This window comes from Lytechinus variegatus, chromosome 3, assembly GCF_018143015.1.
Source record: "Lytechinus variegatus isolate NC3 chromosome 3, Lvar_3.0, whole genome shotgun sequence".
Lineage (NCBI taxonomy): Eukaryota > Metazoa > Echinodermata > Echinoidea > Temnopleuroida > Toxopneustidae > Lytechinus > Lytechinus variegatus.
The window spans coordinates 46,064,459-46,089,286 of record NC_054742.1 but is presented as its reverse complement, the minus strand read 5'-3'; the positions used below and the strand labels follow the sequence as shown (position 1 = coordinate 46,089,286).

Below are 24,828 nucleotides of genomic sequence, written 5' to 3'. Positions count from 1 at the left end.
TATGTTTTATTGGCTATGGTTGTCATGTCAGGCAAAACTGCAATGACAATCTTAATGCAGACACACAGGTGAATAAGCACCAAATAAAAATTGGTCAAAATAGTATTCCAGAACTGGAATTTCCATCAATTATATATCAATGTATATATACATCAATTATACATTGTACGGAATTATATGAATATTTCTTAGTTTTGGAAGTACTCAAACAGTATACAAATAATACAGGGCCAAATAATGAACGATGTGTGAGAAGAGCCAATGGATATACCGCACCGAGGTCAGCAGGACCGAGTGCGGTATATCCATTTGGCGAGTCGAGCACAGAGTTCAGTATTTAGATCCTCTATGCACAAGAATGTGTGCATTGTTTTGTTTTATACAACCCCCTCCGCCCCCATGTTACTGAGTTGCCCCGATTGCTGTATTTGATCTAAATTCTAGATACATTGTAATTCTAGATAATTCAAGACCCTCGCACTATCTGGCACTCTGTCAGAGTGCAGGATAGTACTTTTGGTATGACGTCAGAGTGCAGGATAGTGCATTTTGGATGTAAAAGTGCAATTCGCAGAATATCATGTGATCCGATTTGGACCAATCATATAACAGAACATTCTTGGGTGTTGCATAATACTTTCTTTGTGGTCATACAAATATTTTGTTCTTGTTGCACACACATCACATGGTCATTAAATTATCTCAGGCAAACGCCCCTCCTTAATGCATTAGGTTAATCATCCTGGTACTATTTTGTCATGGTATTAATATAATCAAAAATGCATTTGTAATTAATCATCAGTAAACATTGAACAAAATGCACTGAAACAGAATGTTTCCTTGAAAATATATGATTTATTTACTACAATGGAATGTCTACATGTTTACACATAGTACTTTATTTTGTACTCATCTCATTTAAACAAAATATTGCATATCCCATCTGGGAAACATATCTGTGTATGTTTATTCCAAATTACAATTGTATTGAACGTAATAACAAATCAATGTATAGAGTGTCATCAGTATCTCACTTAGACACTACTAAAATTATTATACAACAAAATAATACACCCTGTATTAACGGCACGCATGATTGGAATTCAGCAAAAATGGAAAAGGGAAAATTGGGGGCAAAAATATGAGGCAAAAGCAGGATTTTTTGTATGAAAAGTAGCATCCCTTATTTACTTTGTCAAAATTGAGGTGCTGAAGTGCCCATTGCATCTGTACTGCATTGCTGCACCCCTTTATAAACCCAGATATGGACACTATATTCAGAACCCGGTTTCTAAAACATTGTGAAATTTGTGTGTTTCATGATAAATACATGTGTGCGAGTTGCACTTTTGACGTCACTTTAGAGAGAGATTTGAAGACGAGAGTGATCAACACATTATGCTGATCACAGTTTCTCTTTCAAAGTGATTATCAAACGCTACAGTTGTCTCAGGATCACACAGACAGTTCTACTTATTAATCCTTATTCTTCCCTGTGCTTTTACTTCATCTTCCAATTGATCAGTTCTTTAATTTTTCAACTCTTACTCCCAGCCCATGCTTTCCTGTATGTCCAAGGGAAAAGTTTGGTGACCTCAATACTCCTCATGACAAAGAACGATGTTGGTGCATTTATTATGAAGTGCACAAATTCTATTTCTATATAATCATTCAATCAGAAGGCATGGATTCATTGGTTTAAAACAAATGCCAAGTGTGTTATTTTGATAGACATTTCAGAAAATTATGTACATATACATGGAGTACACTACCTCTTTTCACATCATCAGAGGAAGACAGAAGTCATTATTCTAACAAAGGATATAAATACATGTTACATTCTTTATATTCATGAGATAATAGTTCACATTTATTACACATCTGCTAACTCCTCTGTATTTGATGAAGTTTCTCAAATTTTCAAGTTTCAAGGCTAAAACTGATGAACTCCGAGCATATGCTGAAATGATGGATATCAAAACATGCAAACTGCTAACAATCAGGCTTCATATATTGGACTGTCAAGGTCTCGTAGATTAAGACAAAGTTAAAATGGCTGCGAACCCCGTTCCCGGTAGCATGATACAAAAGCCAAGTGAGAGCAAATAAAGGATATTTTTTAGGCTTTGTCTGCAAACTTAGACAAACTGTGTAATACAATTGATGATGTAGAAAGAGTGTCTGGAATGGAACTTAAAATACAATTTTGAAGGAGGATTAGGACATTTGCAACATAAATTTTAAGATCAGAAACGCAGTGTGGAAGCAAAGGCAGAAAAGTCGGCCATAGGTGGCCTTAAACAGCAAAAAGGTGATCTGGTCAAAAGGAACAAAAGAAACCATGTAGGCCTGTAAGGAGGATATTCATGGTTGATAAGAACAAAGAAGAAGGCAAAAACTATAGCTGCCATGATACTGGCAATATTAAGTTGTGCAAAGACAAAAATAATGACTGCTCAACCCTGTCATAAATATGGAATTCACAAACTGCTTGCGAGAATGGATAGGACAAAATTTGTGACATCCCCCTTCCACCCCTATTTTAAAAAATCTTGGTGCCGCAACTATGAGTCATTACTGATGAATTCACCCTTATCTGTAAATGTTACAAAGATATCACTGAAATTGGGTTCTCTAAAAATTGTCCACAAAAATTCTGAAGTCTATTTCAACAAACAGGATAATACAAATATAGCCATACAATATGTCCGTACAAAAATAAATCTAAATATCTTCTGGGCCCTGTTTCACCAAATAAGCTATCGCTGGCAAGTCAGTAGTGACTGTTATAAGCTCCTGAAATCATGCAATATAATTGGCTGAGAGCAGATACATCATGAGCTTCTATCACTTTTTTCACTGATAACATTTTTCATGAAACAGGGCCCTGTTCCTTAGCCTACATCAATGACCATTCTCTTGTAACTCTGCTGATAATGCACCATTGCTGAAGCTGCTGCCATCGCTCTTCATCTTCTTGACGATGTCGTATTTCAGTTTGAGCTGATTTCGGTACTGGGTGTAGGCAATGTCTAGTTTCGTCTGGAGTGAGGCCATGACAGCACAGGCTTCCACAGCTAAAAGGCAATACAGAACAAAGATTTATTGATGGAATTCATACAGATTGTATGACATTTTTTTTAATCATGAAAATCGCTCCTTGAAATTATGCAGAATAAGACCAAATCTGCAATTAAACCAGATGATAACATCAATGGTATTGATGGAGTTTAGGATAACAGCTAGAATGAATGTTATCTGAATCTGATTCCCTACCTATCCTCTTACCCAGGGGTAGTAATCTGAACACTGTCTTATCTCAGTATTTACCTATTCTCAAAGATTATATGAAAAAATTGGTATTCTCTACTATTAATTAAAATATGGCAATTATGCGTGCAATAACATTCAGTACGTACATGACAAGATCAGCACCATTATTCAGGGATCTTTAAGATACTTGATATTTTCCAACTGTAAAGATAACCTATTTGGAGAATTTTGTTATCTATATTGGATTTTTGTTATTCATATATATATATCGTTCATATGTAAATACTCTTTTCTTGTTAAATTGTTATATAGGCATTGTTTATATATCACAGAGTATACTTAATAGATTCACGATTGTTCATTCTTAACTAATAAGTTAAGAAACATAATCTGCCTAAACTACAGGGGGCCAGACTTGACTAGCATTCATGCTATTTTCTGGTTCCTATTATCCTTGCTTTTCTTTGTATTTGTAACTGATTGGCTGTAAACTGAAAAATGGTTATTATCGCATTGGATAAAATAATTTCATTCATTCAAGTCATAACTTACGTCATAAAATCTGTTTCCTTACTTACCCTCTACAAAGTTCTGCTGCCCATGTCTAAGGGGTTGAGGAACTAGGACACCAAACCAGAGAAGGGGATCGGTAGGTGTTCTCTGCATGGTGGTGGTGGGCCCAGTAGGTGGCTCTTCAACCGACGTTGACAATTGATCCATTCCAGCTGTAAGGGTTTCCACCCCATCTGAGGGACTAGATGATAAGGGTCTTCTTCTTCTGATAGCTTTTGAATGATAACAAACAAAACAATCCAAAATCATTAATGATAACTTTATATAGCACTTAAGATGCTGCTTTACACTATGAGACAATGTTGCTAGCACTATACAGACATATCATTAGTCATCATGATAATTCATTATGATTGGTGGAAGTGACAAGCAATTTTTATTTAATATTCAAAATGATCTTTGACCCTAACAAAGTGATCACTGAGATCAATCAGATACAGTAAGTGCCATTTCCAATTCAGAAATCAACCCAATTAAAATGTGATCTGTCAATAAGTTTTACGTTAATTGGAAAATATTTCATTTCAAGTGATTGCTGACCCTTCCAGCTCTGACCTAGTGACAAGTGTCCCCAATATAATTACATTGTGACTTTCATAGACATACATATAATTACCAGTATAAAGTTGATAAGGAAATTTTTCTCAAATAATTGTGCAAACAAGGTATCTCAGACTTTGACCTTTCACCTTTGACCTTGTGAACTTAAGGAGAGCACTGTCACTTCTATATATGCAATTTGGAGTTGATCTGTAAAGTAGTTTTTGTTTTGTTATTCTGACAAGGAGTGGTTTTTAACAGGATAGACGAACTATTGGCATGTCTGTCTCTGCTAAAAACAAATAAATATCATAATGGGAATAAATTTGATAAGTCTAAGTGATTAAAGTTTGCCTATTCCAGATCCAGGACCTTGCAAATATCATATGAAATGTTATACTTAATTTGTGCAATATGAAAACATTGATATACCTGTATTATCCTCATTAGACTGGTTTACTCCTGAGTCATTTCCTTCCAGTGACTTCCTCTCCGACCTCTTCATTGCTTTGGTTCTACAAACCTCAAATGAATGACAGTCACCCTCGTCTCTATCAAAACACATTCAAATCAAATGACAGAAATGACATTACAAAATTACTTTTTTTTTAATCTTTGAATATGCTGCATACATGTATGCTCCTTGTTTACTTGAAATATCATTCATATGTAAACCAAAAGGAACATTCATTAGTTTGAAAAATAATCTTGAAATGGTTAATAACATTTAAGCAAACAATTCACTCAAGATAACTATTTTCCCTCTGATCATAGTCTTTAACCAAGAAATAAAAAGGGGAGTCTTTAAACAATTTGAATGATGTCGTGTGTAACGAATATCTTGACATACGCCCACGTCATCGCCAAATCATTAATACTCAACTTCCAATCCTTTAAAATAATGACATCTGCGACCTTTGACCTTATGATCTCAAAATTAAACAAGCTCATCAGCACACCCATATGCGTACATTACCCAAGTTTGAAGTTGATCCCTTAACTGTTTATGCAATTGTGAGAACAAGACATTTCAATGAATACAATTATTTCTGCAGCCTTTGACCTTATGATCTCAAGATCCAATAACTATTCTCACATATATGCATAAAAAAAAAATGATGTTTGAATAAAACAAATAAATCAGTATTAAATATATCATTTGAATTCTAAAATACATAAAAAATATCAAGAACATACATTTTGAGGCAAAGGGTATTGGGATGTTATGCTTAATATGAAAATCTACAAACAATTTTTTATCGAATCCATGATCATTGCGGTCAAGTACAACCCAGCATGAAAAAAAATTGTTTCATCTGAGATCAACAACTCAAAATCAGAAAGTAATCTAAATAAAAAATAACCCCCAATATTTCTTCCAGTTTTCTTAAAACTGTAGATAACTAATACAAAAAATAATTACCTGGTAACAACATGTGCAAGAGCACACATTGATGTGGAATCATATTGAAGAGAACTTACAGCCCTGTTTCCCATGGAAAATCGAGCCTTGGATAAATTCAGGAAGCCCTGAAGGAAAATCAGGAGTTAAGGAAAATCAGGAGTTAAGGAAAATCAGTTTAGGAATAACAAAACTTATGATACAAAAGCATTTCATAAAATCAGACTTTTTGACTATTTCATAAGACCTTTGCAAACGTAAGTACAATTAAAGGCTACTCAAAACATGTGGAACACCCCTGGTAATTGGTGACACTTATATGAAAGTTTTATGCAATTTTAGGGACATAAACTTTTCAAATTATCTTGAATTAAAAATTTACCCTTGGTTAATTTTTTTTTAATTGATGCAACATGGTCAAAGATCATTGACCGTAATAACCCAGACCTTTGTGACGTTGATCAGGAGAACTGATACTCATCCGCATGATCAGCAACAGTCGTCATAACGTGGAATAGGTCCATATACTTATGTTATGATGACATTGAAAAAACCCTTTAAGATATCAATGTTGATGATATTGCCACCACCACACAGCCGTCTGAAAATCAAATGCAGGTCCAATGCAAGATTTTGATTCGGGTTTACATGTATCCACACTCCACAGTAATTTTCAACTTTTTGAAATGTATAGTTTATGCATTGACCCAGATCGAGAGCAGTGCTTTATGACTAAAGTTTTACTTGAAATTTGGTAAGTCTCATATATTGATTTTTTCTTGATTTATCACAAGAATGCAAGTTTTACGCATCCAAACTCTGTGAACTTTGAACTTAACCCCATTGCCCTAATATTGAATTTTCAAAAAAGTATGTTTTCTATTGCATACATGGGCCATATTTGAATATGATTCCTGAAAAGGTTTTTTGATCATTAATGTATGTGACCTCTAAACTTGTTGTCCAAATAACTAATCAGATTGTCATTCTATATATCATTAAAACAATTTTATGAGGAGAGTAAACAGATTGGATGGACATACATTCCAAAAACACAATATACAATGCCTTTGGCTACTGCCTATGGTGGGCAATGTACAGAAGCAAAAATATGTCAAAATTCTACATCTCAAATGAATATTTGTAATTTTGTACTCACCTTTTGTATAAAATGGGAGAGTGCAGATTAGTCAAATCATCCCCATACTTTACATGTAACAAAAATGGAATAAAATGTTTGCTCAGAAGTAATTTGCGCCCGGAAAAAAAGACTGAAAGTTTGATATGGAAAATCTGAATGAACATACATTGTAGATATGCATTCTTCATGATGGTGTCACTGATTTTCTACCTAAATTAACAAATCAATCAATCAATCACAATGAAAGACATTGGACCTCATATGAAACCTACCTCTTTAATAAACTTTTCAAATCTTCTTCTTTGCTCTTGGAGTTCTTCTAAGATCTGAAAGTAGCTTACAGCAAGCTCATCCAACTCTTCACACACCTTGCTCAAAGACATTTTGGTATATATCTGCAGACAATAGAGCACAAGGGAAATAAAAAAATAGACTAAATAGATTCTAGATTAGAATGAGACCTCTTTACGTGTAAAATTAGGCAGCTTGCAGAAAGTTGTTAGTTACAAATTTGATTTTGAAAATGTGTTTCCTGTGAAATTCCCATTCCCTCCCCCTCCCAAAACCTCATGAGCACTGCATGTTGTATGGTGAGCCTGCACATCATTACAGTACGTCGAACCCTCATTTGAGAGACTGCCACTTCTCATCCACCTACTGCAGTTTTATACCCATTTAAAAAAACTCTTCACACATGTGTGCTTACTCTCCAGAGCCAGGGATTGCATCCCATTCACGTGCGTGTACCACAAAAAAAAACCCAGAAATTTTCGCCCCCAAGATTTCTACTTTCCTTCTTAAAGATCTAGCCCAGAATCATGTAAATGGGATTCAACTTCATTTCATTCATTTATACAATGTTGATTTCATTTGTAAACAAAAAACAAGAAAAATATTTCAAGAATATTTTTGCTGATGTTTACGTTGCAAGCTTGTTCTCTTTGTTCTTCTCCAAGCTACGAGACACATACATGTACATGTATCCTCTTGCAGCTTGGCGAAGAACAAAGAAAACAAGATGGTGACATAAACATCAGCAAGTTTTTTCCCCGTCTTCTTCGATTGCCGTCAGCGCAGCTACAGCTGAGCATACGAACCTGCCAGCCAATTTGCTGACGACTGTTCGCTCAGCTGTAGCTGACGGCAATTGAAGAACCTGGCTGATCCCAATCTGTTTGTCATCAAAACTTGCTATTTTCTGAAATATCTTTCATAAAGGTGGTAAGCTGATTGTATTTGATATAAATTCATCTTTATTATTTCTTCCTTTTTCCCCAGCCGAAAGGCAAAATTTAGGAGTAGATTTCTTGATCTAACGTTAGATCTAATGGAGGAGGGTGCAAGGCAAAAGCGCACCAAAACGTTACTCCTAGTACCAATGAGTAGCCATGCCAGGAGGCTCCTAAATCATTTACTAACATGTGCTGAGTTACTCTCAACAGAGCCAACGGATTGTGTCCCATTCATAGACCTTATCACAAATAGCATTTGTCACGTGAGGGCGTATGTCACCGTAAAGGATCACAGAAATGAAAAGGGAGCAAACGCAGAATTGGCTTTTGGGAAGCCATACAACGGCATATGTTTTGTGTAGTGTCACTAAAAAATCCAGGCTTTTTTAAAGGTCTGATTTCTTCGTATTGAAATTATTTTGGATACTTGAATGTGGATTTATAGAACAATCTTTGTACCATGATTGCACAGTGAAAGTATGAACTCAATGCTCAACGTATTTTCCAAGTTTTCTGGGGCTGAATTTGGGAAGATTTTGTGAGAAATGTTGAGCATGGTGATTGCGGTTCAATGCCGCCGATCAACTTGGAAAAGAACACGTCGCGATCCGAAGAAAGTCTGAGGCTATTTTTCCATTAAAGAATATTGATGAGAATCATAATGTAGACATTAATATATATTTTATCTCCATAATTAGTAAATTTAGCTATTTCTTATTTTGGGGGAAATATAGTCCTTTGCAAATCAGGCTTTTGAGTTTGATCAAACAAAATATTGAGGGGGGGTGGGGGGGGGTTGTGAGACTCGAGGATTGAGCGGCCGGAGAGACCAAATATAAAGTATAAAAATAAGCTATATATATTCATATTAAGAAATACATAGAAATAGGTATATGAGACGCAGAATAAAGATTAAATAAATCACTGAATTTAAAACATTTTATGACGCCGTGTACATGTATGTATATTCTTCATGGTCTCCCTCTAACCTCTCTGTAACTTTATTTTGTCTGAAAATTAAGGAGCTGACGGATATTTGATTCATCTTAATGATGCATATTCTATTGTTTTAATAAAACAAATGTTATTTCAAAATTTGCATCAATTAATTTCATCACATTCAGTACTCTCTCACATATCACCTTCCTCATTTCATTTTTTTTACTTATTTTTCTCTCATTCTACTTTCATCTATTCTCACATTTTTTTTAAAATTCATTATTATAAAATCTTGGGACAAGGCCACTAATACAGCTTCAGAATGTCCCGACAATGATCCTGAATTACATAATTATGTATCCGTGGAGAGAAAAAGAAAACATAGTTCCGTAAATATCTGAATAAAATCATGATATGATTATTTATGAAACATGTATTCTTGATAATCAATTGATATGTTACTAAAATATACAACTAGAATAAAGAAATCAAATCTACTGCAGAGTTTGTTTTATTGATCATCATTATCCTTGGAATGCCGGGACCAGTTTCCTCCACTGCCTCGTTGACGTATACACTGTCCCTGGGCCGAGAGTGCCCGCAGTCCGTGCATACAAGAGCGCACTTAGCAGTCACAGCTGCTCAGCTCAGAATATGCAGACAGTGCGCAAAAATGAAACAAAATTGCACGTCTTCATCAAATCTGTGGTGTAATTCTTGAAGTTATAGACAGCCAAGCCTTGAAATAAGCACCTCTGAGCCGGGGGCAATTTTTTCATGGTTAGAATCATGGGTGTGGGTGAGTGTTTGTGTGTGATTGTGAGGTGCACTTGGATTGCATATAAATTATGCTAAAGAAATAAAAGAAATGAAATCAATATCTAACTCAGTCTATTCAAATTCCAGCACATATAAATGTAGCCACATTTATGTAGGCCTACATGTATCTTGTGTATTGTAGGTTCATGTACACGTGTACCTTAAGTTTTTCACAAGTTATTTGAAAACGCAGATCTCCACAGAAAATGCCTTTCACTCTTGGAGAGTCTAAATTCGGTGAAAATGTATTCATTAATAACTTAAATATTCATCACAATGAAGAAATCATAAAGTTTTTTGACAGCTTTCAAAAATTAACATGAAATCTAAACTCTATCTGAAACGGAAAATCACCATCACTTAGGCCATTACTGATAGAATTCTCACCCAGAGCTCTGGCAGAGATTATGAGCTCAAACTGGCTAGCTAACACCACACTCGAGTGCATGGCGTCCTATTTTTTTTTTTAGATGGAGCCTTGTTTGATGATTTATTGTCTGATATTTACCCCTCTCCAAGAAAGAAATTAAAAAGCTACAATTCACAACTATAAGCTAAGTGATTTTTTATTATTAAGGCTCCGTTTTAACAAGCAAAGTCGGCGACTGTGAGGATAAAAGACTCGCACATCTAATGCTGTTAACAGGGATTTATCTGATCTCCTGTGCAATTCGAATTATTTTGTCGCAGAATTGTGATATCCCAATTGGAAATGTGTGCATTAGTGCATTAGGAATTGCACATGGTGAAGTATGGAAAAACCGCTACCGGAAGCACGCGCGCACATGTATTACAGGAAAAAAAGACGGACGTAGCCATAGAGTTAGGTTTATATAACTCTATGGACGTAGCTCACTTTTTATGGTACAGAAAAAACACGCACTTGGCAATTTTAAACTGTGTTTATCGTAAGTTACTTGATTTTGGCTTTTCAGATATTTAAATTACATGTATGATATGGCTTCACTGCTCACTCACGGCGGGCGCAATTACCTGGAAAATATTTGCGCCTGGTCGTCAAAATTTTGATGATTTGGGGGCTTTATGGGCGCAATTGATGGCTTTATGAGCGCGAATTTGCGCTCAGCGCCCGCTTATTTCAAGGCTTGTAGACAGCACAACTATCTCTGCCACCCATTAAGAAAAAAGATGTTAAACTCTGGAGCAATATTGCGGGCGTTTACTGGAAGTTAGGAAAATGTTGGCTGCGGGCACTGGTTCACTACAAGCATCTTGCCTGTGGGGAAACTACAGGAGGACTATGACTATGACAAATCGCGCGATTTGCGTGCTGTCGCCAAGCGGAAGACAAAGAAATCAAGATGGCAACGTAAACACGTCCGTAAGCTCTTCCCATCTTTTCATAACAAATCTCTCGTTTTTTTAATGAGTTCTTCTTTAAAAATGAAATCAATATCGCAGAAATGTTGGAAATGAAGTTGGACCCCATGTACATGTTTTAGGACTAGATCTTAATTAGAGGGAAAGTAGAATTCTCGGGGGCGAAAGTTTCTGGTTTTGTACCCGTATGTGGGGAAATATAGGTAGCAGTGCCAGGCATTAGTGGGGAGTGACCATACATACAGTATATGACTTTCACTCCCTAAAACGCCCCAGCCCCAGGCTAGGTAGAACTAGAAGGAGAGAACTTTTCGTTGTTTGAGGTTCGAGTTTGTGCCCAGATGTCAGGAAACTGCCACTCGTTAGACCTTCACCTTCATCCATATAATCGTGGTTAGTGCATAATTTCTATTTTCACAATTCATTTGGAGAAATATTTAGACCATAAATCATGCTAGTCCCGTGAGTATGGTCAAATGCACGGTAAGCCCCTGGGCTTCCGCCCACTGCGCGGCGGGAGCTCCCTGGCCCACTTGTTCACTGCTACCATCTGGAGAATCTACAGGTAGGACTATGGTATGCCAATGCTGTATAGAGCACACACTTTAAAAAATCATTAAAATATCACTTTTGTGACCAAAATTACTAATTTCCATATAGTTTTAATTTATTTATCATTAGTAATGAAGGAATAATTTTTGTATTCACCAGAGCGCTCAAAAACTTGAATTTTGGGCATATTTTTGTGTACGCCCTCTATTGGTGGAAAGTAATATGGCAAGAAAATTTTCATTTTTTGATCTCTATTTTTAATTAAGAAAAAATTATATAAAGAATCAAACTTAAATAAGAGCCAAGCGGTATGAATTAACAAGTCTAATGGAAACTGTCAGTGTAAAAAAATCAAGCATTTTCCCCAAAGAAAAAGAGAAAACAAGCCAAACATTGCCACCTTTATTTTGTCACACATGGAGATATAACTGAGAACAAGGTTATATTATTATAACCTTGTTCATTGAATGAGTGGCCTGGGCTGGGTTATGCAGTCAGCAGTGCCGATATTTATAACCAGCATGAAATTGAATGAATGGGACTATAAAACTGAGTGAATGAATCGTTAGACTTCTTAAATGCTTACCACCACTCCAAATCACATCCAATAATCCAGGGCAGTGGTTCTATACTAGCAGGACCTGGGCTATGTAGGCTAGTGTACCCGGAGCCTGAAACTGCTCAGACGTTGTTGGATTTAAGATAAATATTGACCAGTGGCTGTGTACCAGATGATGGTTCAACTGTACTACGGTAGCTTCAGAGCGCGCCGCTCTTCTGCCATCTGGGGCCGGTTGCAGAAAGAGTGCGTTTAAACGCAAGCCAAAAAATCAACGCAAGTCCCAAATGCGCGCTGTTGATTGGTTGAAAATCAGGTTCCGCATGATTTTAGAGTTACGATTGATTGCAACTCTTTCTGCAACGGGCCCCTGATCAAATCCTCTCAGCCAGCTCGACCGTACCATACCGGCATCTCAATCAAGCGCTTGCATGCTCAGCGTGTGCTGCTACTCCGGTCCCTCCCCCTGATGATCATCTTATCCATGTCATGAAATACAAAATGAGTGATGAATATAACTTTCCTTGATATGTCCGATATTGATCAAATTTTCTGCGTTTTGTTTGTCTGAATTTTTACTTATCTGTTTAAATCTTTCAGCTGGCAAGCCTGGCATCTCGTGGGATGCTCACACACACACACACAAAAATGGTGGGATATATGCTTCTCGGAGTCGAGTCAGGCATGTCACCATAACTTAAAGCCAATTGGAAATGCAGACCAATTAGGTTCTATCTGGACATCGGGGGACTTACTCAGCTCCCTCTTCCACTGTTTGTGCTGGCATTGTTGTATTGACTAAAATATTTTAATGGGGCACAAAATGACTTTGGGGAAAGTTTCTAAAAAGTCACAAGTGAGCGAAGAGGGTGAAGAAATGGAAAGTACACTTTCTTATATTTTATATACAAAGTTTATATCATGTTAGAAGACAATAATTGATATTTTAATCCTATTTTCTTTCTTTTGTTCTGCGTAATTTTCTTCACAACCCCCTCCCCTCTTTGTTTATAATTTATTCATTTACATGTACTTATTATTTAGTTAGTTAGTTATTTTAGGCCCGAATCAATATAGCGTGCTACTCCTGACGCCTGGTGCTGCCCAAACCCGGGGGGGCACTTACATTGACGAGTGGATACCATGCGCGCCAAAAAAACACGTAAAAAGGATGTCTTTTTCGCGATAGTGCACGTTACGTACGTAACGTGATAAGGGTGTCAAAAACACAAAAATGATGAAAAAAGGGAATCTATTTCGCCAGGAAAAGTACGTGTTTAGGGTCGAATTTGCGGGGATGATAAAACAAAATTAAAATGTTTACGGGATGTCCTTTTTGCCCCAACACTTCGTGTTTAGAGTCCGATTTGCGCGAGGTGTAGAAGATGGGGTCGTACTAAACCAAATAAGGTAAAGCCGAGTGACGACCGAAGGACCCGTAACAATAAAAAATTCCTGTACTTGTTTAGGGGTTCATTTCAGGGAATATTTGCCAAGAGTATCGTTTTGTTTCCAATACTTGTTAAGGGTAGGGTTTCACTCGCCAATACTTGTTAAGGGGTGCATTTTAAGAATATGGAAATTACGTGTTTAGGGTGCTTTTCGAGACCCCCGGAGGGGCCACTTACATTGACGAGTGGATACCATGCGCGACCCCAAAAACACGTAAAAAGGATGTCTTTTTCACGATAGGGCACGTTACGTACGTAACGTGATAAGGGTGTCAAAAACACAAAAATAATGAAAAAAGAGTATCTATTTCGCTAGGAAAATGACGTGTTTAGGGTCGGATTTGCGGGGATGATAAAACAAAATTCAAATGTTTTTGAAGGTATAGAAGATGGGGTCGTACTAAACCAAATAAGGTAAAGCCGACGACCGAAGGACCCGTAACAATAAAACATTCGTTAAGTTGTTTAGGGGTTCATTTCAGGGAATGTTTGCCAAGAGTATCGTTTTGTTTCCAATACTTGTTAAGGGTAGGGTTTCACACGCCAACACTTGTTAAGGGGTGCATTTTCAGAATATGGAAATTACGTGTTTAGGGTGCTTTTCGAGACCCCATGGTCGCGCATGGTATCCACTTGTGAATGGAAGTGGCCATCCCGGGTCGAGACCCCATGGTCGCGCATGGTATCCACTCGTGAATGGAAGTGGCCATCCCGGGTCGAGACCCTATGGTCGCGCATGGTATCCATTCGTGAATGGAAGTGCCCCCCCCCCCCGGGTGCCCAAAGTAAGTTGGCTCCTCTACTGGGGAGGTGGAGATAGCGAGGGAGTTTTAAGACCGCACGAGAAAAATTTTAATTTTTAAATTGAGGGAATAAAAACCGAATTGAATTATTCGGGTATTGCATTGATTAGTGCAAGCCTCGACCCCCCCCCTCCCCATCATGAAAATGAATTTTAGTTGCTTATATTATGATCTACGAGGGACTTGGCGACCGACTAGAGAAACTTTGCTGTTTTCATGATACAGAAACTTACTTAAATTGTTGAGTATCGGACTTTAGAAAAAGGCTTGCAACTCTCCCCTCTCCTCCCTCTTCTTCTTCTTCTTCTTGAGGACCAAAATAAATATTTTGAAGACAATGCGTTCCCTCATCAGGGGCAGCCAGTGAAGGGGATCAATCTGGATCACTTCAATTCAATCAAAGATTATCAGTATCTAAATATATCTTATTGCATACGTAGATCAGGGGTGCTATGAGCGCACTTTATCTGCACAAAATTCCCTATTAATTCATGTTATTTTAAATGCTTTGGATGCATCATAACGAAAAATTCTATTTGGTTTTCAGAAATCATATGGCGAGATGAAATTAAATGAAATATAATGATCTAAACAAGAGATGGCGCTGGTTAATAATTCAATTATGGATCTAAATTGCTGCATATCGCATGCGCATGCAAGAAAAAGTTTATTATTTTGTCCACACGTCATATCTTCGGTCGTTCCATCGATCTGGGACTAATAACTTGCCTCACGTTATTCTCCGAAGGAAATGAATGGATCATTAACTTAAGCTTTTGCGCTTTTACAAGATTTACCATGCCATTTAATTGTCATGTTTGTAGTGTGATGAAATGTGAATAACAAGCAGTTTATTTCATCGCCATGGGAAGATTCAGTTATCGAAACGGCACTTCCTTGTTCTGTTCCAGCTGAAAACCAACGCAACGATCGTCAGAGACACATTTGGCCCGAAATCCAGGGGGCGGATCTTTTGAATCCCCGATCTCTCTCTCTCTTCTATACGTGGGTGAGCCCACTATCTGCTCTCAGACTCAGCTGTCATCCAGTCATGATTGTGATTTTACCCGTATTTTGTACGTAAATAATGTTGAATTGTCTCTATGTATGTACATTACACTCTTGGCATGTGACATCTGGAAAAAAAGGGTAAAACCTTGTTAGATCTGCAAAAAACTGCACTGTGCCTGGCCCTGGGATGGAAAAAAAAATCCTCATTCTGACTGACATTCACCAAGTTAATTGAAGTGGCCAGGTTGACTTTAAAGTTTAGTGTGGCAACACTGTTCTGCATACCTTTTTTGGATATATTGGTCATTTTTGTATGGTTCATAAGTCAGAAAGTGTTGGATTTCCACATAGATGTGATTGATGAGTGATCAAACATTGGACTCGCTCATCCTACGATACGAACGAGGTTATAAATAGCGATTGGACTTAGACTAGATTATTTCATTCTTTCTCAGTTTCTGTCTGTTGCCTTTTGCTAGTTGCAGCAAGTGACCCACAATGTCGTTGAAGGAGAATTTAGAGAATTTTCTTGAGCACTATGATAACATGACGGATCTGTCATCATCGTTGGATGGATCTGATTCATTTGAACTTGAGTTTCTTGTAAGTTACCGTAGTTTACTTTACATTGGCATGGTAGGCCTTAGCCTTGAGGACTTGATGATATTTTAGAAATATTTTTACATCCATGATGTAAAAGTATATGCAAAAATATTTCAAAAATATGACAGAATCCTCAAGGCTGGGTAGGCCTACATGTAATCTCTTTTAATATTTTGCATTATGTTACTATGTCTATCAATTGTTCTACAGACTACATTTTGTCAAGTTCCACTCATTCTATGAACAAGGTTATGATATACTGTAAGATCTACATGTATACATTGCACTTTCATGAATGTAGGTAGAGATGATTCTTTTTTTGTGTGTGGTATATTTAGTGTGAAATGGGAAGTTCATCCAAATATAAAGCTGCATTTAAAAGAAAGCTTAAAATTTGAGAAATGTGATAAAGAAGGTTCAACAAAAATCTGTCTCAGAATAAATTAAGTTCTTGTATGGATGCTTGGAACAAGTTTCAATTGTGATATAACATCACTTAGAGTACTTGCAGTTCTTCCAACATTTTTCTCAGAAAAATTAAAATGATTTTACCTGTGCATTCAATATAGCTTACATGTACATGTACATGTAAATGTATCGAAAGACGCATGTCGTTGAGAAAATGTTTTCGATCTGGAACCATCAAAAAGTAGGCAGTAATAGAATTTGTATACATTGGGTAGCTGCTTACACAATACTAAAACGTTAAAAGCCTGTATTTATACAGTTAAATGCTGAGAAAATATTACCTGCCATAAGGATAAACCAGGGCTATGTAACACAAAGCAATCAATCGCTAAATGAATTGACCAATAACTACATCAATGTTACATGCGCATTAGGTTTAAAATACTGACCAGGGACCGATCAGTGCGGTTCTTTCGTATTTGCAATTCATTGCAAGCCTTTGTGTTACGGAGCCCTGGACTTGATTGTAGAGAAGGGAACGTGGATAATGATCTGCATCTTTGTCACAATTTTTTTTTCTCCATTTTTCTATGCATTTTTCTAGGCCTATGCATTTATCCCTTCCCATCTACCATATATATTGTTTTGCATTGCACTACAGTAGTACTTAAAACATGTAAATAATTGGATATGAATGTACATAAAGATGTACAGAACATGCGGTGATGCTAGATTTGCCTCACAATTGTTAGTGCTGTTACATGTACATGTACGAGTAACACAAAAATGCACCAAATAAATATAACCGGCAATGTTGTTTTTTTCTGGACAAGAAGTAGACAAAAGTAGTGAACCACAAAAAGGCCTTACCAGCACCATCCGTAACACAAACACTGAACAATTAAACATGTGTTTTAGTGAATTATTACATGTATTACTCCATGATGTCAAACAATCTCTCATTGGAATTTATAGTGAAAAGTACATGTATGGCGAAATTGGTGATGTGTCCAAACTTTGGATGTGACCATATTTTGCACACATTTGAATCTAAAAAATAATATCTTTGAAACTTTTATAGACACCAACAAAAAAGGCAACCTAACATTAGCCTATGGTGGAAATTTTGTGACCATTTGCAGCCATTCAGAGAGAATCTAAACTACTGTACACAACAAGCATCAGGATTCAGGAAATCAACATTTTGCAAGCAGATGTCTTTTAAATGTGACAATAACTGACTTAATACTAAATAGGTTCATTATTGCGGATTGAAATAATCGCTAGAGGGTATTCATTTGTCTCGCAATCTACTATGTAAGCTAGTGAACACTTTGCGAGAGTGATCACGAATTTCCTAGAAAGCCAGTGAACACTTTTTGCGAGAGTGATCACGAATTTCCTTGTTGACCATAGAAGATTGCGAGACAAATGAATACCCTCTAGCGATTAATAACTGATTTTATAGCATTTAATTTCCATCTGATATGATATCTTTACCTTTGTTTGTCTTTTCTTTGAAACATTCCAAACTCTCTTGCGAAATGAGGTCATACTTTTTTTATTCTTGTTTTTTTTAGCACAGCATGTGCTCATTGACTAGCGTACAATCCGGGGGGGGGGGGGGCACTCGACCACAAAAATGGTAACTAAAAATGTTTGTGAAAACGGGGTACGTGGGGCGGTTCACCTGCTTGAGAGTGCATATGCATATGCACCCAAAAACAGCGTAAGGTGGTCCAATTTCGCGAACAGGGTAAAAATGGTCAAAAATTTTATTTTTTGATATGTTATAGCTATTACCATTCTCTAAATAATGAAAGAGTTTTAAGTCTCGAATACCGTTATTTTTCCTTAAAATGACTAATTAACAGCTAATTATTACATAGATGTCAATGTAAATGTGAATTTTGAAATGCGTTTTTCTCAAATTGGACCTGCTGCACATAAAATGGTGTCAAAAGTTAATGCAACATTGGATCACCCTAGTATTTTGCAGTTATAATCTTGAAACATCAATGATTAAATCTGTACCAAAAATAAAATAATTATCTATTATTTTATGCATGTTAATTATACTAATTAATTAACTGTATTTAATTTCACATTTTTGCCCCCAAAATACCTGTCACTGTATTTGTATGCTTGGCAAAATGACAACATCATGGGTAGAAATGTTTGTTGCAATGATACACAACATTTGTACTAAAAATTAAGATTACAAATTAGATAATTAACCAAATCTCTCCGGTTTACTAATTGATAAGGTTGCAGATCAGAGCTGACATACACATGTATTCCATTGCTGCATATTTTCAAAATTGTCAAATTTTTATGACATTTAGTTGTTCCCTGCTTTAAAACACCCAGAAATATGAGGATATCAGTCATATTACATATTATAGTAAGTTGTTAATTAGGTTTAATTAATATTTTATCATTTACCGCATCCACCGGCTCCACATCCACCGGCTCCGCCACCCCTGTTACTTCAAACTTAATGTGCTATAGTTTTTGTTCCTGATATTGTATTGATCTAATTCATAGTAATATATTTAGCCTATAGTTCTAGCTTCAAAATGAGATATTACTCAATAAATTTGGTCAAGATGCTGTGATGTAGCAACAGTTTATCCATGGCACCGTGTGGAAAATTGTTCATACGCCACCCTTTTTGCATACCCAACTTATGAAATGCGACCCGTAACAAAAAATATGCAAAGCTTTAACTTTGGATTTCCATTGCTCTGACACCAGGCTTTGTGTGAAGTAGTACAATTTGTACATGTAGTAATCCCAGTGTAATTTGTGGCTGCATCTTACCAGCTATCTTAGCCAACTTACATATCTTCTGAAGTAAATCACTACAGTTAATTAGAAGTATTTGACACATGACATGAAACTTACCTTAGATATACTATAGTATTGTGAATTCTATCACACTAAGTTACAAGTTTTCAAATGAAATACTTTCAGAGAATTCTCAACTTGAAAAAAATGTTTGAAAAATTGTCTTTTTTCTGCGTCCCATACGTAACGGCACATCTTTTCTTTCTAAAAGATCAAGGTCGAGGTCATATATCACCATTTTTTGCATGATTATTCTTCTCCCAGATGTCTAACATCATGAGGGTATTCAATCAAATCAAAGTCATTTAACACTATTTTTCAGGTCATTATAGCCTCTGAAATGTCCCATACGTAACGCGCGCGAATTCTTGGACTTGCCCAGTATCATTATGAACCGAACCTAGACATTCTCTGTGCAGGGTGCTACATACATGTAACTTTTTAGAAGCGCTTGCCCAGCTAGTCAAGTAAATTTTAAATAGTTGGAATATACTTGCTCAAAAATCTATTTCACTTGCCTGAAAAAATCCTTGAAATTTTTTTTACCTCTTCTAAAAATTTTTTTGCGGTTTTATAAACCTTTGACCTTTTTCTCCCTTATGACATGAATTGATCTACATGTACATGTACCTTGTTATTGCATTTCTTTTTCCAAAGTGATTTATAATGCCTGCCATGACCAAAATTAGGGTCAATATCATATCGACCCTAAGTTGGTCATTCTACTGTGAGAATTCTGCTTGCCCAATTTGGGCAAGTACGTAGTTTTGGTAAGTATGTAGTTTTTACGTACATGTAGCACCCTGCTTTCAGTGCTTTGACGAATCTTGACAAATTATGACAAATCTTGACTTCAATTAATACCATACTTGTTTTGAGATCTACAGTAGCAATTCAAAGGTTAAAAATTAACATGTGTAGTCAGCTATCATTTGGAAATATTTTTTGCAGGTTCAAGGTCAGAGGTCAAAAGACATGGGTCACGCATGTGACTTCATAACAGGAACATGATTTTGAAAGTTTTTTATTTCATTTTGAATTTCCAGTGAATTCCTGTGAATTTCATAAAGAGATTAAACTTTCAAAATCATTATTAGTTACAGTGTATAAATCCCTTTGAAATTTATTCATAACTAATTTAAGTCAAGATTTGGGGTAATTTCGGTCACACGTGACCTAAAATGGCCCCTTTATAAAGTTCTGAGGATTGTGTGTCAGATATTAGTGAAATATTTGTGTACATGATGACCATGAAATTAGGGTTTGGTTTTCCTTTGGCAAGCCTTTCTTATTATGCATAATATTGTCATTGACAGTCCTGAGCAAAGTCAATAATTAAATTATCTATTTCAAACATGTACATGTACAATGATATGTGTACAGTTTTGTAGAAGTAATACAAGGAAGTAGGCTCTATTTGGTAACAAATATCATAGAGAGAGAAGTAGTTTTGTACTTTTGTATGCTAATTTTTTTTTCAAAGAAAGCATGAATTCACATGTACATTGTATTACTGGCTTAATGGTTTAAGTTGCAAGACACAATTTTTTCATGAGAAATGAGAAAGTCTTTTAAATCAAGGTTGATTATCAAAATATTATCATAAATCTAGAGTAGATCTGGTACGCTAATGTAAACCTATCTTTGTAAAATCATGAAATTTTAGCTCAAAATATACAATTTTGATGATCACTATTAACAGTAAAACACAGAAAAGCATATGTGGGACAGTGTGCTTCAAAAATCCCAAAATTTGATGGAATTCCTTGCTTATTTTGCTCATTTCTTATCAATTACACATTTTCTTCCAGAGCCAATAGGCACATATTTTTATTCATACATACAAATACTTTGGTATTTCATTGGATTCTGTTCAATTTCATTTTGAGATCATTACCACAACTGGGAATTTATCTTTAAGTTTTGGTAAAGGGTATGCATAAATTGTACATGTATGTGGTGTACTTTGGTAGAAATGGCCAAAGGTTTATCGGGGAGATCCAAGATGTAAGTGTGAAAAATAATGAGATGAAATCAAATGAAAAAGAAAATGTATTTTGAATTATACTGTAGGTAGAGTACATATATCATCTGTGAATTTTTTTTTAATCAAGCCCTATATAATTTTCCATTGATACTTCAATTGACCAATTGCACTTTTCTTCAGATTTTGGAATATTCTTTTGTGAAATGAAATTTTAGAAATTAAAAAGGAATTTGGTCATGCCCATGCAGGAAATTCACTGATCGATACATGTACATTGAGTAGGCCTACACCTTGAAAAAAAAAAATATTGTGTAATCAATATATACATGTAATAATCTGATTTAAAAAACAGGCAGAACATTTATCTGTATTTTGCAAACATGAACTGACCTGAAAATCCTTGAAATGGGACCTGGATTGTGTATTTTTGTTACAATGTTGTGGTCTCTTGTTGTTAACTCCAGGGAATATGGAAAAAACTTCATGGGAGGAGGAAGAAAGGGACTTACCAAATTTAGATAAGGGTCCCTATGACGTAGGTAGCAGATACTTTTTAAGTTTTATCAATTAATCTTCATTTCTCTTGTAGAGCTGGCCTGTTTCCTTTTTCTTCTATTTCTTAAGGTGCTCTCATACCTGCCTGAGTAAAAAAAAATACAGGTTAAATGTGAGAAATGCTTCAGGCCTCAAAATAATACCAATTAATTTACATGTGTGTTGGAAGCTCCTTGGTATTACAGTACCTGTATGTATTACACCCTCTTGAACCAGATCATACATGTAGTATAGCTTGAAGCCAGCTACAAGACTCTTGTATTCGTTAAGATGTGCATTCTTCTTGTCTCGCACAAAAAGGACTCATAATTTGCTTTCACACTGCAAAAATCCCAAGGAAGATCTGAGCATGCATGCATAATTTAAAGGAAAAATAGAATACTTCCTTTTTCACATGTTTTGCACAGGCAAAGTTTGTACATGTAGTACGTTAAAGTGGGGTAGAATTCCTGTTCAAACAGCATCTATTTTTTCATGATCAGTGGGTATGAACAGTTTGCAACCCTTTAAGTGGCCTTGTCCTCCTTAGTAGCACTTTGTCTTGTCTTTGATTGACTGTCCAGAGGGAGTGTTTAAGATTCTATTTTTCCTCTCTTGTTAATATTTAAAAGAGAATATCCAGAAGTGGTCAAAATGCAGGAAAATCTTGAAGTTTGGACTACTTTGGCCCCATGAGTTGTGTATTAATCGTATTTACCTTTATTTTCAAGTAACATTTGTTTATAGTTTATACATGTATTACTTTATCACCATTCAGATAGATAGCACATCATCAGTCTGATCAGTGAATTATCATTCACTCAAGGCATAAGCTCTCATGCCGGATGAGCTTTATGCCGTGGCAACGTTGTCTGTCGTCCGTTGTCCATCGTGACATCGTCCATCCACAATACCAAAATGCTTCTTGGTCATTTCAAGTCCGATTTCAATTCTGTTTACTTTATATGATAGCACTAGGTGGGGGATTTAAAATTTCTACATAGAATTTTGAAATTCATTAAATATGCTAATTTATGCACATTTTTCAGAATTCACAAAAAAAACATTTATTTGTTGACCAATTTTGATTTTTTTTGTCTCACCTGCATAGCAGAGTGCGACTATATATACATGTAGGCGCCGCTTTTCCGATGGCGGCGGCGTCAACATCATATCTTAACCTACGGTTAAGTTTTTGAAATGACAGCATAACTTAGAAAGTATATGGACCTAGTTCATGAAACTTGGCCAGGAGGTTAATCAAGTATTACTGAACATTCTGCCTGAGTTTCATGTCACATGACCAAGGTCAAAGGTCATTTAGGGTCAGTGAACTTAGACTATGTTGGGGGAATGAACATCAAAATCTTAACCTAAGGTTAAATTTGTTGTGAAATGTCATCATAACTTAGAAAGTATATGGAGCTAGTTCATGAAACTTGGATGAAAGGTTAATCAAGTATCACTGAACATCCTGCATGAGTTTCACGTCGCATGACTGAGGTCAAAGGTCTTTTAGGTTCAATGAACTTTGGCCGAATTGGGGGTATCTGTGAATTACCATCATAACTTTGAAAGTTTGTGGATCTGATTCATGAAACTTGGACATAATAGTAATCAAGTATCACTGAACATCCTGTGTAAGTACCAGGTCACATGATCAAGGTCAAAGGTCATGTAAGGTCAATGAACTTTGGCCACGTAGGGGGTGTTTGTTGAATTACCATCATATCTCTGTAAGTGTATTGGTCTAGTTCATAAAACATGGACATAAGAGTAACCAAGTATCACTGAACATCTTGTGCGAGTTATAGTAGTTTTCAAAGTCAGCATTGCTGCTATATTGAATTGCGTGATGCAGGTGAGACTGCCAGAGGCATTCCACTTGTTGCTTTTATCTGGTAGAGCTTCATGACATTCATCAAACTTTTACACAGAATTTGGAAATTTAGACAAAAAAAAATTTATGGTAATTTATACGAAATTGAATTATGCATATTTTAAAAATTTCACATATGTAAAATGCTTCTTCTTGTTGACTGATTTTGATTTTTTTTCTACCTGGTAGAGCTTCATGAGGTTCACTAAACTTTTACTCAAAATTTTGAAATTTTGAGTAGAAAATTATTTATGCTAATTTATGCAAAATTCATAGATTTCAAAAAATGCCTCTTTATTTGTTGACCGAATTTCAAAATGCTTCTCTTTCGTCATTTCAAGTCCGATTTCAATTCTGTTTTAATTTTACATGATAGCGCTAGGTGGGGGATTCAAAACTTCTACACAGAATTTTGAAACTCACTAAATATGCTAATTTGTGAGCATTTTCAAAATTCACAAAAAAAAATGCTTCTTTTGCTTTATTTCTTGACCGATTTTGATTTTTTTGCTCACTTCTGGTAGAGCTTCATGAGATTCACCAAACTTCTACACAGAATTTGGAAATTTTGACTAGAAAATTTTTTTTATGCTAATTTATACGAAATTTTTGTTTATTTTTAAAATTTCACATAAAATTGTCTTTAATTGTTGACCAATTTTGATTTTTTTTCACCTGGTAGAGCTTCATGAGTTTCACTAAACTTCTACACAGAATTTTGAAATGTTGAGTTGAAAATTATTTATGCTAATTAATGCAAAATTTATTCACAACTCACAAAAAAATGCTTCTTTATTTTTTGACTAATTTTGATTGTTTTTATTCATCCATCTGGTAAAGCTACATGAGGTTCACCAATTAGAAAATTAATTAAATGCTTATTTATGCAAAATTTATTCATTAATCACAAAAAATGCTTTTTCTCCTTCAT

At 35.8% G+C, this 24,828-nt stretch overlaps 2 protein-coding genes across 5 annotated transcripts in view; one reads left to right on the top strand and one right to left on the bottom strand.

Moving 5' to 3' along the window:
* Nucleotides 1-1,174: 1,174 nt before the first annotated feature.
* LOC121411168 (coiled-coil domain-containing protein 115-like) lies at nucleotides 1,175-12,597 on the bottom strand. 3 transcript variants are annotated; one of them, XM_041603726.1, is made up of 7 exons: nucleotides 12,395-12,597; nucleotides 9,834-9,838; nucleotides 7,202-7,326; nucleotides 5,810-5,916; nucleotides 4,819-4,937; nucleotides 3,852-4,058; nucleotides 1,175-3,077 (listed from the first exon to the last, which is right to left on the bottom strand). In XM_041603726.1, exons 3-7 carry the CDS (start codon nucleotides 7,310-7,312, stop codon nucleotides 2,905-2,907), a joined length of 717 nt encoding a protein of 238 aa, XP_041459660.1. In that variant the 5' UTR covers nucleotides 7,313-7,326; nucleotides 9,834-9,838; nucleotides 12,395-12,597; the 3' UTR covers nucleotides 1,175-2,904. The 3 variants fall into 3 exon arrangements, with proteins under 3 accessions (XP_041459660.1, XP_041459659.1, XP_041459661.1); XM_041603725.1 differs by lacking the exon at nucleotides 9,834-9,838 and having other exon boundaries at nucleotides 7,202-7,324; nucleotides 12,399-12,597; XM_041603727.1 differs by lacking the exon at nucleotides 9,834-9,838 and having other exon boundaries at nucleotides 7,202-7,324; nucleotides 12,405-12,597.
* Nucleotides 12,598-15,294: 2,697 nt separating this feature from the next.
* LOC121411167 overlaps nucleotides 15,295-24,828 on the top strand; it is a 76,011-nt gene continuing 66,477 nt past the window's right edge. The window contains exon 1 of one of the 2 annotated variants that reach the window (XM_041603723.1): nucleotides 15,295-16,239. In XM_041603723.1, the coding sequence (XP_041459657.1) occupies nucleotides 16,135-16,239 (105 nt within the window). In that variant the 5' untranslated portion in view covers nucleotides 15,295-16,134. The remainder of the gene's footprint in view (nucleotides 16,240-24,828) is intronic. The other variant, XM_041603724.1, reaches the window with a different exon arrangement.